This window comes from Suricata suricatta, chromosome 3 (genome assembly GCF_006229205.1).
Source record: "Suricata suricatta isolate VVHF042 chromosome 3, meerkat_22Aug2017_6uvM2_HiC, whole genome shotgun sequence".
Lineage (NCBI taxonomy): Eukaryota > Metazoa > Chordata > Mammalia > Carnivora > Herpestidae > Suricata > Suricata suricatta.
The window spans coordinates 124,451,530-124,468,855 of NC_043702.1; the positions used below are offsets into that span (position 1 = coordinate 124,451,530).

The 17,326-nt window shown below is 35.9% G+C and overlaps 1 protein-coding gene across 6 annotated transcripts in view; it reads left to right on the forward strand.

The window, feature by feature from the left end:
• RABGAP1L (RAB GTPase activating protein 1 like) overlaps positions 1 to 17,326 on the forward strand; it is a 719,423-nt gene that overhangs the window by 191,758 nt on the left and 510,339 nt on the right. For all 6 annotated transcript variants that reach the window (XM_029935097.1, XM_029935100.1, XM_029935099.1 and 3 more), the window contains 2 exons: positions 1,056 to 1,149; positions 14,822 to 14,972. In XM_029935097.1, the coding sequence (XP_029790957.1) occupies positions 1,056 to 1,149; positions 14,822 to 14,972 (245 nt within the window). The remainder of the gene's footprint in view (positions 1 to 1,055; positions 1,150 to 14,821; positions 14,973 to 17,326) is intronic.

Below are 17,326 nucleotides of genomic sequence, written 5' to 3' on the forward strand. Positions count from 1 at the left end.
AGGTGCCCCTAAATTTGCCATTTTATAAGGCCAAACATTTTCATTTTTCCTTTAATCAGAAGGATTTGTACTTATGGGGGAGCCTGGGTGGCTCAGTCAGTAGAGCATCTGATGTTGATTTCAGCTCAGCTTGTGATCCCAGGTTTGTGGGATTGAACCCCATGTAGGGTCTTGGGATTCTCTCTCTCTCTCCCCCTCTGCCCTTCTTCCCTGCTTCTGGTCTCTGCCTCTCTGCCTCTCTCTCTCTCTCTCTCTCTCTCAAAAACAAAAAATTTGTACTTATAAATATACCTTTAAAATGTTAAAGTTTTAAATATTTCTAGTTGTGTGTTTATACCATAATACATATATTTCTCAGTGTTATATATTGATAGTTCTCAGTGTTATATATTCATATATAGAATATATATCTATATATACACACACACCTGACTTCATTTCAGTGTTTGTATCGATAGTAAAATATTAATATTTGAGAATATTAATCTAGTGAGAAGTGTATCACATAGGAATTTCTAATTGTGTTACCATTAGCTTTAAAATTTTACTCTTTCGGCGTACCTGAGTGGCTCAGTCGGTTAAGCATTCAGCTTCGGCTCAGGTAATGGTCTCATGGTTCATGAGTTCGAGCTCCACATCGGGCTCTGTGCTGACCACTCAGAACCTGGAGCCTGCTTGGAATTCTGTGTCTCCCTCTCTCTTTGCCCCTCCCTCGCTCATGCTCTGTTTCTCTTTCTCTCTCAGAAATAAACATTAAAAAATTTATCAAACTTTACTCTCTTTAGATAAAGTTATTTATATAGAGGTATTTTCAATTTCATACTATGTAAACTGTGAATAGGAATTTTTATAAAATACTTATGCTTTGGGATTATATTTATCTAGGCACTAAAGATAATTATATTAATAAAGTTTTTATTGTTTTTTTTTTGCAATGGGCATAATAATATTGTTTGTTTTATTAGACACACAGTCACGTTCCTTTCTTTGCAATATATACATATCAAATATATACTACAACGGTGGTCATTTTTTTGTGTGTGTTTCTTCTGCAGAGAGTGATAATGAACTCTCAAGTGGAACTGGTGATGTGTCTAAGGATTGTCCTGAGAAGATCCTTTATTCTTGGGGAGAATTGCTAGGAAGATGGTAAAATTTATTTTTCTTATTGAAAAATTTGCATTTACCTAGTTGATATTAATTTGTCATGTTGAAATCTATATATTTATCATAATATTAGTATATTAGTATATTTAGTATTAGTATATACTAATTATATAATTAGTATATTAGTAGACTATAATTCATAGGTACTTGTTATGTTTGACTGAGTCTTCCACCCAATATGGTCTTACTTAACTTACTTTTAGAAGATATATTTGCCTTATTATTTTCATTCAGGCATAATATTAATCAGAGTAGTCAACTATATGCTTTATTGCTAAAACATGTAAATATCTATTGTTAAAGGGTTATATTTCCTTTCTCTCCTAAGCCTGTTACCTTGAAAAGAGGCCATAGGGCTTGGAGTTACTCATTTCACCATTGATTATAAACCGTTAACTAAGCCCATTTTATTCTTTGTGACTAAAATTGTTACTTTATGTTTTGGAGCATTTTATCTGGAACTACAAAAAAGGGTACTCAGTTTATATTTATTACATATACTCTGTTTATGTTTATTATGTTAAGTATTTTAAATAGGTAATCATGACTGTCAGTTGTTAGTAAAATTAAATAATCTTGCCCACAAAAAGAATCTGCCATACCAGTATATAGAAACCATGATTTATTATTGGGTATGCTTATCAAATATACATGCATATAGGTAGTCCAGGAGAAACTACTAAGTCTGGGGAAAATTTCACACATTTTATACAGTAAAGCAGAAGAAGGAAGAATTAAAACTTTATCCGTTTTAGTAAGTTTTTTTATTTTTGAAAGAGAAAGAACAAAAATGCACAGTAGAGGGGCAGAGAGAGACAGAGGATCTGAAGTGGGCTTTGTGCTGATAGCAGAGTCCTATGTGAGGCTCAAACTTAAACTAGGAGATTATGGCCTGATCTGAAGTCAGATGCTTAATTGAGCCACCCATGTGCCCCTAAAGCCTTATCTTTTGATAAAGATAATCTTTATCAAATCTCCTATACACTTCCTGAGGAATTCCTGATTTAGGAGATATATATTTATAGTTCTGAGAGTTGGAAAGCTTATGACTTCTCGCTATAAAATCTGGAGACTAGGTTTATCAGCTTCCTGACCAAAAGGTTGAACCTATTATGTTTTGAAGGAGATGCCCTAAAAGTTAGGGAGGGCTAGCTGTCTCCCCTTAATTAAACAAAGAAAATTAATCTTACTTATCTTATACATACAAATATAAAATGAACATAGGGGAGGTAGGTGTTGGGAGTGGGGAACGGGTACTGATCAGAGCAAGAAGACAGTTAGTCAGAGTCCAGTCTGGAAAACCGAAGCCGTGCCAGCCTTTCAGACAGCAGAGTATTAATGCAAGTAATTGGTTTCTAGTGTATTAGAATGCTGAAAAACAGAAGGAAGACATTGAAGTAACCCAAGCAGCTGTATCATCCAGGGTCAGAGAAATAAAATGGAGGAAGTATTGTTACCAGAATCTAGGAACTCAGTGGAGGTCTCCTGAGGAGCTGGCACAGGGACCTCTGAGGAAGGCTGTGCAATTGGTGGCTTAGGCTTTTGAGGATGCTCAGAGCAGCTAGGGTTTAGAAGCAGTCACGAGGGGAGGGGATCATTTGGTTAGTTCTTTGCTTCTGAAGAAGCAAAGTGGGGGAACACTTTGTGATTGGTGCTGGTATTTCCTAGAGGGCCTGGCAGGTATTAGTAATCCCCAGGAGTTGTGATATAGCTACTACGGGCAGTGAAATCCTAATTTTCTTCTACCTTTCGATTACACACTGCTGTAACTTATTGGCAGAACCTACCTTGGAAACCAAGTGAGTTTCACAAGGTTGCAGGATACAGGGTAAATATGCAAAAATCAATCTTATTTGTATATACTAGCATCGAAAAATTGGAAATAGAAATTAAAAAACCTGTAGAAGCACTAGAAAAAAATCATGAAATATTTAGGTAGAAATTGAACAAACTGTTACTAGATCTATACTTTGAAAAACTAGAAAACAGTAATAAAAGACCTCAATAAATGGAACAATATACCATGTTCATAGAATGAAAGTCTCAGTCCATACTGATCTTTGGGGTCAGTGTAATTTTAATCAAAATCCTAGTGGAAATTTTTTGGTAGCACCTGGAAAGCTGATTTAAAAATTTTATAGAAAGCAAAGTGACTAGAATAGCCAAAGCAATTTTAAAAATGAAGAACAAACTTGGGAGACTCATACTACCTGATTTCAGGGATTGCCTGATTTCAGGGATTGCCATCAAGCTACAGTAATCAAGACATTACTAATTAAAGGATAGATCAAAGGTGTGGAATAGAGAGTTCAGAAATAGAGCCACACAATCTAAATAGAGATTTCTCCAAAAAGACATATAAATGTTCAGGCACCACATGAAAAGATACTTAACATCATTAGCCATCAAGGAAATGCAAATCAAATCCCCAGTGAGATACCATTTTACATATACTGGGATAATAAATACAATAACAAGTGTTGTTGAGGGTGTGGAGAAATTGAAACCCTCTTCGATTGCTGATAACAATGTAAAATGGTGCAGCCATTTTGGAAAACATTCTTGGAGTTCCTCAAAAGGTTAAATCTAGAGATATAATATGGCCTAACAATCCCACTTGTACTTATATACCCAATAGAAATGAAAGCATGTGTCTTCAGAAACAGTTGTACACAAATATTTATGGTATCATTGTTCATAATAACCAAAAAGTGGGACCAATCCAAATGTCTACCAAATTATGAATAGATAAATAAATATGTGTGAGTGTATATATATATGTACACACACACACACACACACACACACACACACACACAGAGGAATATATTCAGCACACACACACACAATGGAATATATTTAACAATAAAAATAAAGTACGGGTACCTCTACAATAGACATGACCCTTAAAAACATGATGTTGTATGAGAAAAGCAAATCAAAAAAGACCAATGATATGATTTTATTTATATGAAGTATCCAGAATAGGCAAATTTATTAGAGATAGAAAATAGATTAGTGTTTGTCTAGAGCTGGAGTGGAGATTTAGCAAAGTGGGGAGTGATTGTTAATAAGTACAGGGTTTCTGGGGCACCTGGGTGGCTCAGTCGATTGAGTGTCTGGCTTCGGCTCAGGTCATAATCTCGTGGTTCATGGGTTCGAGCCCCACGTTGGGCTCAGTGCTGACAGCTAGCTCAGAGCCTGGAGCCTGTCTTTGGACTCTGTGTCTCCCTCTCTCTCTCTGACCCTCGCCTGCTCATGCTGTCTCTCTCTCTCTCTCTCTCAAAAAAAAAGTACAGGTTTTTTTTTTTAAGGTAATGAAAATGTTTGAAAATTAATTTTGATAATGGCCACACAACTGTGAATATATTAAAACCACTGAATTAAGTAGTTCAAATGAATGAATTTTATGGTATGTGAATTATATCTCAATATAGCTATATACAAAAAGAAATACATATGTGGTCTATAGATTTTAGAGGTATAGTTGAAATTCGATGGAGAAAGGGTAGTCTTTTCAACAAATAATGCTAATAATTGGATATTTATTTACAAAAATAAAAACAATAAAAAAGAACCTTGAAGCACACCTTGCCCCATATAGAAAATTAAATCAAACGGATCATAGGTCTAAATGTAAGCTAAAATTATAAAAGCTATAGAAAAAAACATAGGAAATCTTTGTGACTGTTGGGTCACAGGCAGAGATTTCTTAGATATGACACCAAGGAATGATCTATGAAAGAAAAAGCTGATAAATTTGACTTCATCAAAACCAGGAGCTTTTGTTCTTCAAAAGACATTCAAAAGAATGAAAAGTTACAAACTGGGAGAAAATATGTGCAAAACTCATATCTGATAAAAGACTTACATCCAGAATATAAAAAAAGGAAACTATCAAAACTTAAAACTAAAAAGAGCACACTTAAAAATAAGCAGGGGCGCCTGGGTGGCTCAGTTGGTTAAGCGTCTGACTTCGGCTCAGGTCATGATCTTGCAGTTCATGGGTTCGAGCCTTGCGTCAGGCTCTGTGCTGACAGCTAGCTTGGAGCCTGGAGCCTGCTTCAGATTCTGTATCTCCCTCTCTGTCTGACCCTCCCCTGCTCTTGCTGTCTCTGTCTCTCAAAAATAAATAAAAAACATTAAAAAAATTTAAAAATAAGCAAAAGATCTGAACAGATACTTCACCAAAGAAGATATTTTGGGGCCACCTGAGTGGCTCAGTTGGTTTAAAGCATTTGCCTCTTGATTTTGGTTCAGGTTATGATCTCATGGTTGGTTCGTGAGTTCAAGCCCCCATGTTGGGCTCCACACTAAGTGTGGAGCGTTCTTGGGATTCTTTCTTTCTCCCTCCCTCTCTCTGCTCTTCCCGTTTGCCCGGGTGCCCGTGCGCTCTCTCGCTCTCTCTCTCTCAAAATAAATAGACTTAAAAAAAAAGATATTTTGGATTACAAATAAACCTATGAAAAGATGCCAAAAAATTAGTCATTAGGGAAATACCGATTAAATCCACAATGAGATATTAATATACTACTACACACATACTTGAATGACTAAAATTAAAAAGCCAAACAACAACAATAAAACAGTGATAATACCAAGAGCTGGCAAGGATACAGAGCAACTGCAGTTCTTGTGTTTTGCTGGAGGAAATGCAAAATGATGCAGTTCTTTTGGAAACTTCAGCATTTTCTTGTAAAGTTCAACACATACTTCTCAAATTACCCAGCAATTCTAATTCCACTCCTGTGTATTTGCCTAAGTAAAATGAAAACCTGTATACAAATGTTTACAACATCTTTGTCATTGTTGTTCCAAACCGGACAAACAGTCCAAATGCACTCCAACCAGGATCAGCTGACTAGTACAATGGAATCAACTAACTGGTTAATGGAATGAATAATCCTGAGCAATTGAAAGAGTGAGCTATGGATACATGCAACAGCATGATGGATCTCAAATGCACTATATTAAGTGAAATAGGTCAGGTTCGAATTGCTTAATGCTAGTTTCGTTTATATAAGATTCTAGAAAAGCCAAAACTTTCATGATAGAAAATGTGTCAGTATGATAAAGACAGAGAGGGAGGAAAACCATAGGAGACTCTTAAGTACAGAAAATAAACTGAGGGTTGCTGTAGGGCAAGTGGGTAGGGGATGGTCTAAATGGGTGATGGGCTTTGAGGAGGGCACATGTTGGGATGAGCACTGGGTGTTATATGTAAGTGATGAATCACTGGGCTTTACTCTGGAAACCACTACTACACTGTATTTTTTTTTTTTACTATTTTATTTATTTTTGATACAGAGAGAGACAGAGCACGAGAGGGGGAGGGGCAGAGAGAGAAAGAGACACAAAACCAGAAGCAGTCTCCAGGCTCTGAGCTAGCTGTCAGCACAGAGCCTGACGCGGGGCTTGAACCCACGAACGTGAGATCTGACCTGAGCTGAAGTCGGAGGCTTAACCGACTGAGCCACCCAGGTGCCCCTACACTGTATGTTAACTAACTTGAATTTAAAGAAAGAAAGAAAGGAAGGAAGGGAGGAAGGAAGGAAGGAAATGTATTAGTAGCTGCCGAGTATTGATATGTTGGATGGTGATGACTACAAGAGACCATAGGAGAGTTTTTGAATGCTTCTATATTTTGGTTATAGCGATGACCACACAGCTCTATGAAATTGTCAGAACTCATAAAACTGCAGTGACTTTTACAGTGCATAAATTGTGCCTTATATAGCAGAAGAAAAAAACAACAACACAAGAAACCAGAAACCATGAGTATTACTCCTGAACATTTTAGTTGTTGAAGTACAAAATACTACTACTATTACATCTGAAAAACAAAAAATGGAAAAAAGACCCAAATGGTTATTTCATGTTGTGTAGTACACAGAACACATCAGAACAAATAATAAATATGAATGAAGGAAGGAAATGGGGGAAAAAGGGAAAAAAATGGGAATGAAATTTATGGCTTATGTATAGAATAGCTCTCTAAGGTGCGTGCTTTTCATAGATCAGTCCCTTCATAATCCCTTGTATTCATGTTATTCTCTCTTTGATTTGTATTATTCATTGTAGGAATCACAGTCTTCAACTAATTTTTCTATTGTAATTCTTCGAAGTTATGTCAAATGCACATCATGCTTAGAATATAGTAGGTGCTCAATGAATACTTATTGAATGTTGTTTTATGAATGAAATATTCCTGACTTACAGATTTCTGTTCCTTCAAGTCTATATATTTTATGTGGCTATGTTTTTGTCGTTGGGTTATTTTCTATATGTAATTTTCAGATACATGTAAATTGATATATTTCCTGTTACATTATAAGTAGATTTATTTTTCTTAGAACAGTTACTTAACCATTTTTTATGTCATGTTATGGTGAGGTGTTTTGACTTAAATATTTTAAAATCATCATTCTGGCTTTGAAGTGAAAAATAAATTATAAGAATGCAAAGATAGAAGCAGGCAGAATAGTTAGAAGACTAATGTAAATCATCCAGAAGAGAGATGATGATGTCTTACGCCAAGCTGATAGCAAAAGGGAATATTAGGTAGGCTGCAGCTACAGAGTAATAGCTGACTGAAGTCCCCTTACTGTGTGCCAGGTGTTATCACAGCAACCTTCAGAGGTAGGGAGTATTATTATCTCTCTTTTAGAGATGAGAAACTGAGGTGTAGCTATGTTAGGAAGCTAGTATAAAAATACTCTGCAGATAATGGCAGTGAGTGGGTAACTTGCTTAAGATCCCACAGCCAATAAATAATTTGCCTGTGATCATGCAGCAAGTAAATGACTGAGTCAGTGTTTGAATCAAGGCAGTCTGGCTCCAGAGCCAAAACTTTTTAAACCAAGTCGACAAGTGTCATTTCTATAATGTGGGTAGGGTACTAGATTAGTTTTTGTAGGAATATGTAGAAGTTTTAGTGAGAAAGAGAGAATAACAAATTTGATGCCCTTGCCAGACTTCTAGTAGGAGGTTTGTTTTTTTTTTTTTAAAGATTTCTTTATTTTTGAGAGAGAGAGAGATTGGGGAGAGGGCAGAGACAGAGGGGTACAGAAAATCTGAAGCACGCTCTGCACTGATGACAGTGAACCCAATGTGAGGCTTGAACTCATGAACCATGAGCTCATGACTTGAACCAAAGTCAGATGCTCAACTTACTGAGTTACCCAGGTGCCCTGCTAGTGTGAGTTTAAAGAGAGACCATGAGAATGGCAGGAACCAAATTATTTTGGTGACTAAACTGCAAATTGAGATCTTTGCTATTTATAAAATACAAGATTTATAACTTGGTTGGAAAATACATTTATGAAGCATCTTCCTAGGCTCCAGGAGATACATAAATAAAGACAACAGTTCATACCTTTGAGGTTCATCATCAAGAATGATGGGAGTGTATACTAATAACAGACCATTTCAACAAACTAACTGAAACCCTGAGATTGTTTCACGTTTCTTGACCACTTTATTTTTTTTCCTATAAAATGACAGGTCACTTAATGATTTCATCCAACTGAAAAAAAATCATCTAGTCTCTCTTAGGAACTGTACTAGACACTGCTGATTTAAAGATGAATAGGAGATAATTCTTACTTCCAAGGACTTTGCCTTCTTGTAGAGACATACCTATATAGTAAAGCCTCATGTGCCTACCATTCAACTTCAGTAGTTATTGACATAGTAAAGGTAATCCTCAACAAATATTTGAAGGCTAAAATGTCTATGGTGTTTTTTATTTAGGAAGAAACTGTAAACAGAAGAACTGCTTGGGAGGTAATTGCATGGGTTGATGAGATCCGACCAAACTCATGGGCCTTACAGTGTGAGGAGGTTCCAAATGGAGAAAGATTTTTGAGGTAGAATTGACAGAGTTAGTTTCTCAGCTATAATCCAGTGTAATTTTTTTTTTAGAAATAAAATATAATTTGTCTAAGTTATATTTTTAGTACTGGACTTCAAGAAGTTCACTGAAAGAATCTGAGGAAGCTATTTTAAACAACTAAGATAATTATTTTTTTTTTAATTCTTTGGCTTTTTTTTTTTAAAGAAAAAGTCTTTTTTTTTTTCTTTGTAATTGTTCCAGGAGTAGAATTTTGTGCATCATCACTTGCATATGACAGCTAGTGTTCATCTCAACAAATGCCCATCACCAATTTAGCCCATCCCCCCACCTAGCACCCCTCCAGCAGCACTCAGTTTGTTCTCTGTATTTAAGAATCTCGTATGGTTTGCCTCCCTCTCTGTTTTAATCTTATTTTTCCTTCCCTTCCCTCATGTTTATCTGTTTTGTATCTTAAATTCCACATATGAGTGAAGTCATGTGGTATTTGTCTTTCTCTGACTGACTTATTTCGCTTAGCATAATATACTTCAGTTCCATCCACGTTGTTGCAAATGGCAAGATTTCATTCTTTTTGATCACTGAGTAATATTTCATTGCATGTTTATACCACACTTTCTTTATCCATTTATTTGAGCTCTTTCCATACTTTGGCTGTTGTCGATATTGTTGCTATAAACACTGGGGTGCCTGTACCCCTTAGAAACAGCACACCTTTATCCCTTGGATAAATACCTAGAAGTGCAATTTCTGGATCATTTTTAATTTTTTGAGGAAACTTCACACTGATTACCAGAGTGGCTGCACCAGTTTACATTTTCAGCAGCAGTGCAAAAGGGTTCCTTTCTCTGCATCCTTGCCAGTATCTGTTGTTTCCTGAGTTGTTTTTTTTAGTCATTCTGACAGGTGTGAGATGGTATCTCATTGTGGATTTGACTTTATTTCCCCAGTGATGAGTGATGATGAACTTCTTCTCATGAGTCTGTTAGCCATAAGATAACTAATTTTTGACCTTTACAAAATGAGCTGCATCGGGGCACCTGGGTGGCTCAGTTGGTTAAGTGTCTTGACTTCAACTCAGGTCATGATCTCACAGTTTGTGAGTTTGAGCCCCGCATTAGACTCTGTGCTGACAGCTCAGAGCCTGGAGCCTGCTTCGGATTCTGTGTCTTCCTCTCTGTCTGCCCCTCCCCACTTGCATTCTCTCTTTGTCTCAAAAATTAAACATTAAAAAAAAATGACCTGCATCTTCTACAGTTCAAGTATTTTAATTTTATTTGGCTTCTAATTGAGTCGTGTCATGACAATTCATACGAATTGTGTAAAATTTGCCTAAATGAGAGTTTATATCTATTATATAGGGATGGTAAAAATCTTTAATTGCTCTTAGAATATCTTTTTTAAACATTAGTATTCTTTGCATTTAGAAGCTTTCAGTAAGTCTTAGGAGTACAGAAGTACTAGTTAGGTGCCTACATGAAGTTATTTTTGTGATTTATTATGTGTCGTGTAAAACATGACAGTTTTGCTTTGGGGATATTTTTCTTTTAAGTGAGAGGACAGCCTGTGTTCTTAATAAACTTATAAGTAAAATATAGTTGAAAAGATTTTGAACTTATTACAACTAGATCACTGTATTGAAATACAGTGAAACTTTTATGGATAAAATAAAAATTCACTAAAATTTAACATACCCTGGAGAGGTGTAAAGGGAAAGCATTTCATAGTAATTCGGAATTATCAGAAAGAAAAGTAGTATGGTAAAAAAAAAAAAAAAGCTAAAAGCAGTGTGTAAAAAGTTCAGTAGTGGAAGTCTGTTATATGAGATTGTAGTTCGGTGTCTTGAAGAAATAGCTGCACAGAAACGGTGAGTGAGCTGGATCGAGGGAGCCGGCCCAGGGCAGAGGGAGAGGAAGAGAGGAGCCGTCTGTGATGGGAGGGTTGGAAGATCCAGAGCGGCAAGTGGTAGCGAGGTTTGTGTCAGGTATTGAGTATATTCAGAATAGTAATGTTGATGATTGAGTGTTAAGTTATTTAGGGAATTTAAGGAATTGGGAGGAATTATTTCTGAATAACTGCTTCTAGTTTTGAAATTGTGTGGAAGCTGTTGAATTTTGTGAAGACTAGGAAAACATAGTGCCAACCCTGAAAACTTAGATATAAAGGCCAAATTTTGTAGCAGGAAGATTTTTTAAACAAACAAACAAACAAACGGAATGAATGAGGTAAAAATTAGATATCAGTTTATTAAATAAAACCATCTTCAAGTTATTCATTCTCTTTTATTAGAATATCAGAAAATTGAAGGGCACCTGGGTGGCTTAGTTGGTTAAGTACCTGACTTCAGCTCGGATCAGATCTTGTGTTTTGTGAGTTCAAGCCCCGTGGCAGGCTCTGTGTTGACAACTTAGAGCCTGAAGTCTGTTTTGGATTTTGTGTCTCCCTCTCTCTCTCTCTGCTCCTCCCCTGCTCATGCTCTATTTCTCTCTGTCTCAAAAATAAATAAACATTAAAAAAAGAAAAAAAGAATATCAGAAAACTGATACAGTATTTAGTAGGCACTTAGATTGTGTTCTTCATGGCTATACTTATCAAAGTAGGTAGGTGTTGTCTTAATTTGACAAACTTCTGGGGAAACAAAATAAAGTATAAACTCAGAGGAAATTTGAAAAATTAGAATCACTAAGTATGAACATTCATAAATTTCTTTCCACATTAACATAATGTTCCTTTTTTTTCAACTGAAGAAAAATCCTGGGGGGGGGAACCCAAAACAAAATATGTGCTCTTGTTCTTCAGAATAACCCTTAATCTGTCTTTTTCTCTTGAAGCTTTTTAAAATGTAGCTTGTTTAAGAAAACCTAAGTGTACATATTTAGATTTTCTCGCTGTTGGGCAAAGGAAAAATCCCTTTTAGTTTCAGTTCTAGCTGGTCCTTTTCCTGAGAGAACCTTTCAAAATGGGTCAGGCTGCTGCCCTCACATTCTCATATCTTCCAGCCACTATTTCCACCTCCCTTCTGTCAAAATTGCCCTAATTCCAACAGTGACCACTGAGTGTCATTCAATGGCTTTTCTTCTTATCTTTTGATTTCTTTGTTATTTTTGTCAGAAATGATACCTTCCCTTTAAAATTCTCTCCAGACAGTTTTAAAAATAGAAAAAGTTCTTATATGTCCAGATAGTTTCAAGGAAAGATGCCTCTTTTGAAGGTAACTAGGTGAATACTTGGTAGCTCTATAATCTTATTAAAATCAGTGAGAATGTTTGCTTTTTAAAAAACATTCTTAGTTTTTCTTAGCCTTAGTAGTTGATCATATTAATTTAATTCTATAAATCTGTTCACTCACTTGTCTAAAATGTATTGAATGCCTTCTTATGAGCCAGGCACTGTTCTAGGTATTGGGGAACAAAAGTAAAGAAGACAGATATTCTTTCTTTTGTGGAGTTTATATTTATTATTAAATGCTACCTGAATACTATATGTTTAGTATATATCTGCTTTATGTGTGACTTTTTGAATATTAGATACCTCTTGTATATGGTGTGTGGTTCAGCACAAGTAATAACTAGTTGCTTATTTCTAAGTCTCTTAATAGCTGTAGTTAATGTTTTATTAAAGCAATGGCCATACATAGTTATTAATCTGGTAGTTTTATCAGAAATATTGAAAGCAATGATTATTTCTATAAATTACTATTTCATTTGGGTCCTTCCTGGTCATAAATGTATACTAGTAGCATTTGGCTTAAAATCCCTTAGTGCCCCTTAAGTACAAGGGTGCTGTATGCAATACAATTACTGTATCATTACCAGGGTAATCAGTAAATTAAAGCTATTAATCATGCAGTGTTATGAGTGACCTAGTTCTTTTTAAATGTCAGTCTATAAAGATAAAGGAAGCCTAGGCTTTTAAGAGAGGAGAAAAGCTTTTTTTCTCATAATGTCTGGTAAGACAGAACGCTGAGGGTCAGCTAGAAGTTGAATGTTGATTGAGTTGAATCATATTATGGCTAAGTGTTCATTAGGGATATGTGTATATATGCATGTTTAGGAAAAGGTATCCTAAATATAAAATATTACATAATTCATTATACAAAATAATCTGAGCCAACATAATATTTAATCAAGCTGTTCGCCGGCAGTACTGAAAACATATTGTAGTAGGACAAGTGGATGTTAGGAGGCTGTTGAAGTTCTAGAATGACTAGAATTGGTGGTAATGGAGACAGGGTAAAGTGCATGGAATTTGGACTTACTGATGGATTACTAATGGATTATATGGTAGAGAGCAATGTCAACAATAATTCCTAGTTTCTCATTTGGATAGGTTGTGGTGACACTCACTGAGATAACATACCCTGAAAAACAAGGTTTTGGAAGAAAATAATGGATTCAGAGTTGACGTGGTGATTTTGAGGCACCTTTGGGCCACTGGAGCTCAGAGCACATGCGCATGGGTCAAAATGCTTAGAGATGAGGGAGTGATGAGAAGAGAAGTAGACTGCTGAGAAAAAGTGTGGTGAGCAGTGAGGTTTATGGGGGGTAAGGGAGAGAGCACTTTGTCATTGAAGCCAGAGGAAGCAAAGTGGTCAACAGTGAAAGGATTGAAGAATGTCCCTTGAATTTAGTGGCATGGAGAAAGGTCATGTATTACTTCTGTAAAAACTAAGGAAAAATATAGAAGCCATGTTGAGCTCAGTTGAGAAATGAGTGGGAGAGGAGGAAATAGAGGAAATGACTATATAGCAACTCTTATGGGAAATTTGTTGTTGCAAGGTAGGAGACTGTATGATAGCCAGAGGGTTATGTGGGTTGAAGAAAGGTTTCTTTTACATGGGAGGTATATATTGGAGTTTATTTTTTCTTATTGTTAATAAATAAATTATTTATTTATTTGTTTATATTCACAGAACACATGAACGGGGTGAGGGCCAGAGAGAGAGAGAGGGAGAATCCCAGTCAGGCTCCACACACAGCACAGGGCCCGATGTGGGGCTTGATCTCATGACCATGAGATCATGACCTGAGCTAAAATCAAGAGTCTGTTACTTAACTGACTGAGCCACCCAGGTGCCCCTGTATTAGAGTTTTAATAGCTTTAGATACACAATGATGACTTATTGATCTCTATATAACATGTAACATATGATATATTGAATTACTTTGAATTCCACGTATATATTATAGGACTCAAAATTCAGAATAATTGCGTTTAATTTCAGAGGAAGCGAGCTTAGACCATTGTACACTGTTGTTTTCGTTAACTCAGTTCTCTTTACCCTAGGAGTGTAGAAACTCGCTACCCTCAAACCACAAATGTTTTTCCAATTCAAAAGTATAATCATGGGTGCCTGGGTGGCTCAGTCAGTTGAGCATCTGACTCTTGAGTTTGGCTCAGGTCAAGATCCCAGGGTCACGCTCCAGGGTCACTTAAGCACGCTGAGAGTGGAGCCTGCTTAAGAGTCTCCCTCTCCTGCCCCTCTCCTCTGTTCATGTACTCTCTCTCTCTCTGTCTCTCTCTCTCTCTCTCTGTCTCCCTCTCCCTCTCTCTCTCTCTCTCTCTGTCTCTCTCTCTCTCTCTCACACACACACACACACACACACAGACAAATTTTAAAAAATTAGAGCCAAATAAATTGTGAGAAAGATCATTTTATGATGTATTCTGGTTCTCTTGTATAATATTTTTTTGCTTATCAGTTGGCTTCCATTTTTATATAAATTCATTTGTATATTTTCTGTAACAGTACTAGTTCAGCAGTGGTGAAAGGAGTATGAATGGTTTGTTTTCTTTTCTTAGGCACAATAACCTTGGTGCACGACCGAAGGGGCTGTCCACTCTGGTGAAGAGTGGTGTCCCTGAAGCTTTGAGGGCAGAGGTGTGGCAGTTATTAGCAGGTTGCCATGACAACCAGACAATGCTGGATAGATACCGACTTCTTATCACAAAGGTAGGAAGGTTTTTTCATATTCTTCTCATTGGCCAACATATTAAATATTTTCAAAGATGCAATAAGTCATAAATGTTTTGGACTTCTTTAAAAACTGTATCAGTGCTGTGCAGCGAATAGTTACTCCTTTTGTTCTGTTGGATAAGTGGTAAACAGTGCCTTGGCTTACATATTTTCATTGAAGTGGAATAAATTTATATTTCAAGTGTTTTCAACTAACCTTTCTTATTGTATGACATTTATATACAGTTATATTTGTACACAATAATTGTAGTTTAGTATTTTGAAATCAAGTTAACTTAAAATGAAATGAAAAGGTCTCTTTGCTTATGTAATCTTACATTTAATGATGTAGATAGTTGCCCAGATCCCTATTCTGTCAGGAGCCCCTGGTTCCCATGTAAATTCCTATACTTATGTCCAAAGAACTGATGGTAGAACGTATACAAAGATAATTCGCAGTCATAGAATCTCCTCATAGGTCTCACCTCCTGATTTTTTACTCTACTCTAAATCATAGCTTTAAAAATCTCAGTTCATAAATGAGATTTTTTTGATGACCAAGTCTTTGTTCCTCAGGACTTATCAACTTTTCAGATTCTTTAGTCCCTCTAATTCCTTCTTCCCTTCCTTCCCTTTGGGCCTCCCTCCATTTCACAAATATTTTCTGAGGGCCTAGTATATTCAGTCACTGCTAAGTTCAGATTATAAGAAAAAAAACCTTTATCATTTTTTATGATTAGTGCATTCTACAGTGAAATGTGCAAGATAATCCATTGATGTGTTTGTGTGTATGGGGATGTCTGAAGTTCCATTTGTATGTTTTTAAATTGCAACACAGAAGATATTCAGCTGTACTAAAATATGCTCTGCCATAGTAATGTGACTTCACTAAGTCCAGTGGCCCCTTGTCCCATGTGCTTCAGGAGTGACCCATGGAAAAAGGGCCTTGTGCATCTTGGGAAGGAATAACAGTGGTGCTCACACTCATACATGTACTTTTGTGGTATTAGAGTTTTCTTGCAATTTGCATGTGCTCAAATATGTGGCTGTAAAGATTGTCTAGTTTTAACTTAGCCCCCACAGGGTATGTGAGTGGTTTAAAGAGATGGCTATCACAGAATGTTACATATCAAGATACTAAAAAAAAAAAATCAGCATATCTGTCCTTTCACTTAAGAATTAGTGTTGTGATAATGGATGACAAAGCAACTACTTTGGGAAATAAACTCATGTTATTAAGAAGGACCTTTGAGACATTTGGCAATTTAAATATCACCATGTTGATTTTGTTGCACTGAAAGCTATGTGCATTATTATAAAATTCTTAACATCTTCTTCCTGGAATCAGAAATTCGAAATGTGTTTAAGACTTGTACATACTGTTGCAGAAAATTTGGAACTGACTGTTAATACAAAAATACAGCACCCTCTGATTTGCTGATGAGAAATAATTCATTTGAGAAAATAAGTGATTTCCTAACCAAATTTCAACAATATGATTGTTGGATGGGACTGAAAAAAAATGGTGCCCCTCTGTTTGGGTCTCTGGATCTCTCTTAAGTCCTTTTCAGATATGATAATTAAAACTGTGACTCGAGAAAACTGATTTCGAAACAAGTTTTCAAATTGTTGTTTCATAAACTGCTAAACAAGTATATAAAACATAATTCCTATCATATGATTCTGTTACATGAAATGTGCAGAATAGGTGAGTGCATAGAGGCAGAAAGTGGACTCGTGATTGCCACGGAATGGGGAATGGAAGAATTGGGAGTGGTAACAGGTATGAGGTTGCTTTTAGGGGTGATAGAAATGTCCTGGAATTGGATAGTGGTGATTGGTCATACAACACTGTGAATTGTGTACTTTAAAATGGTGAAATTTATGTGAAGTATATCGCAGTAGAAAAATTACACAGAATAAAACATTTAAAAAATAACCCATGTTTAATATTGAATAATATTTTTATGAAGCATAACTTTTTCGTTGTCTTTATCTTTTGTTATATCCTATCTACATTTCTATGTAGATCTATATTAGCATAAGCGCTACTGTGCATAATAAAAATTAACAAATAAGTATACATGTATTGGAAGTTTATGCCCAGGAAAGTTTTTATTAACGGAGGTATCTGAGGAAAAATGTCCAGAGACCAGAACTCTGGATGTCAGATGACTTTTTTATTATAAAAAACAAACTATATACTTTTAATAGCTGCTTATAGCAGCTACTACCATATCCCTTTATCTACTAAGAGGCTTTTAAAATTCATGCCTTTTAGGATTTCAGGCTTTGGGAGAAAAATAAAGAATAAGTCTCCCATGATATTATTTGAGTTCCCAACAATGCAT